Consider the following 1,815-nt stretch of genomic DNA (forward strand, 5'->3'; position numbering starts at 1 on the left):
TACGTTTAATACTAATTTCTAACTAGTATAAAAAAATATATAAAAAATTAAGTTAAAATATAGCTACAAGTAAAAAAGGCCAAGGAAAACCAGATTAGAAAATGATGTCGACATAATGTTGTTATTAAGAGTTCTGGATCCACCCCTCCCTACAAGTACATTATAGTTAATTGATGTTGTATTTCATCATAAGGAGAATTCATCATCTTATTGAAGAGTCTTCAAAAATCTGGAGAAATTTATATTAATTAATCATGAGAAAAGGAGCGGAAATTGATTGTCTCCCCGTTGATATTCTTGCCCATATCTTCTTTCTCCTCGCCACTTTCAAGGATTCAGCGTTGTAAGCAAACAATCTCTATATATATCCGTCTTTCTGTCTCTAATTTAAGTAATTAAGAAGGATGATTTTAATTAATATGAATTCAGGGCAAGCGGCGTGTGTAAGAAATGGAAGCGTGCAGTGGAGCAGTCATTGGCCTGGAGAAATCGCATGAGCTTTGCTAGTCTCAATATGGACGATGAATCCACTTCACGCCTCGTTCTTCAAGCATATAACCTCACCGACCTCGATATGTATAGTACTCGTCTTCATGTTTATAAATAAATTATTGTTTGTAAAAATACTAAACTTGATATTTGGCTGCTTATAATTAGCTCAAGGAGTAGATGGGGTTGTCAGATAAGTGACAATGGACTTTTCAAGATATCATGTGCAAAGTGTTTGAACAACTTGACCTCCATATCTTTGTGGGGTGTGACAGGCGTCACAGATGCAGGCGTTATTTGTCTGGTACTAATTAACTTATATCTTCATCTATTAATTCCTTTCAATTTTAATCATTAACAATTTTAATATATTTGTAATCACAACAACAGATTTCAAGAGCTAAGTCCTTACAACATCTTAACTTGGGAGGCACCTTTATAACAGATGACTCTCTTATTGCCATTTCAAATAGCTGTCCGCATTTGAAGGTATCTTTCATAAGTTGCATTTTATTATATGTTGTTTGATAAATATTTTGATATTTGCTATTTCAGTCTATTGGACTTTGGAGTTGTAGACAAGTTAGTGAAGAAGGACTGATTATTCTCGTAAGAAAATGCCGAAAGCTCGAGTCCATGAATGTTTGGGGTACAAGAGTCCCTCGAGAATGCTTCAATGGTTTGGTTGCCATTAGTCCCACACTTGAGATTAAACAAAAAGGACTTCTCCTCAATATACAAAGGGCTCCATTTTCGACATTGCCTTCACATTTCTAATGTATTTATAGGTTCTCTCCAGCAGAGTCGGCCCTGTTTTGGGCTTTTAGTTACCAAAATTGTTTTTTTTTTAATTTTAACTTATTATCAAATGAAAATTCACAATTTCATCTTCAACTATTTGTATTATGTTAAATCCTTGTATGTTTTATTTTAATTGTATGAACTGCATTTTTTTATTTATAAAATTAAGTAAGATAATATTTGTGTTATTTAATATTTATGTAATGCATTTTATTTTAATATTTATATATAAAATAATTTATTTTAATATTTAATATGCTGTAAAGAAATCCGTAAGAATAACGTAAACAATAAAAATATACGGATTTAACGTGGTTAATCAAAATAAAACTTGACTAGGTCTATCCAGAAGAGATATTGTTATTAAGAAGATTAATACAGAGATAATGGTATAACAAATTAGGGTTATAAGTTATAACACATATTTATATGACACTCGATTCCGTAAAACTTTAATACAGAAACACTAATAAATAGAGAATTGGGTCGGCCCATTAAAAAATCCCAACTATTCAAATATATTCA

General features: G+C 31.2%; 1 protein-coding gene across 1 annotated transcript; it reads left to right on the forward strand.

Annotated features, from left to right (window-relative positions):
• The first annotated feature begins 254 nt into the window (after positions 1–254).
• On the forward strand, positions 255–1,266 carry LOC124924866 (F-box protein At5g67140-like). The gene is made up of 5 exons (XM_047464853.1): positions 255–343; positions 430–576; positions 658–793; positions 880–978; positions 1,045–1,266. Exons 1-5 carry the CDS (start codon positions 255–257, stop codon positions 1,264–1,266), a joined length of 693 nt encoding a protein of 230 aa, XP_047320809.1.
• Positions 1,267–1,815: the final 549 nt, after the last annotated feature.

The sequence above is a fragment of the Impatiens glandulifera genome, chromosome 2 (assembly GCF_907164915.1).
Source record: "Impatiens glandulifera chromosome 2, dImpGla2.1, whole genome shotgun sequence".
In the NCBI taxonomy this organism is placed as follows: domain Eukaryota; kingdom Viridiplantae; phylum Streptophyta; class Magnoliopsida; order Ericales; family Balsaminaceae; genus Impatiens; species Impatiens glandulifera.

What these genes read in the sequence shown, in the direction of transcription:
- LOC124924866 (XM_047464853.1), top strand. Translation starts at nt 255, where the DNA reads ATGAGAAAAGGAGCGGAAATTGATTGTCTCCCCGTTGATATTCTTGCC. An exon ending in AACCTCACCGACCTCGATAT is followed by an intron (nt 577 to 657) that starts GTATAGTACTCG and finishes GCTTATAATTAG; the next exon opens with CTCAAGGAGTAGATGGGGTT. An exon ending in ATGCAGGCGTTATTTGTCTG is followed by an intron (nt 794 to 879) that starts GTACTAATTAAC and finishes TCACAACAACAG; the next exon opens with ATTTCAAGAGCTAAGTCCTT.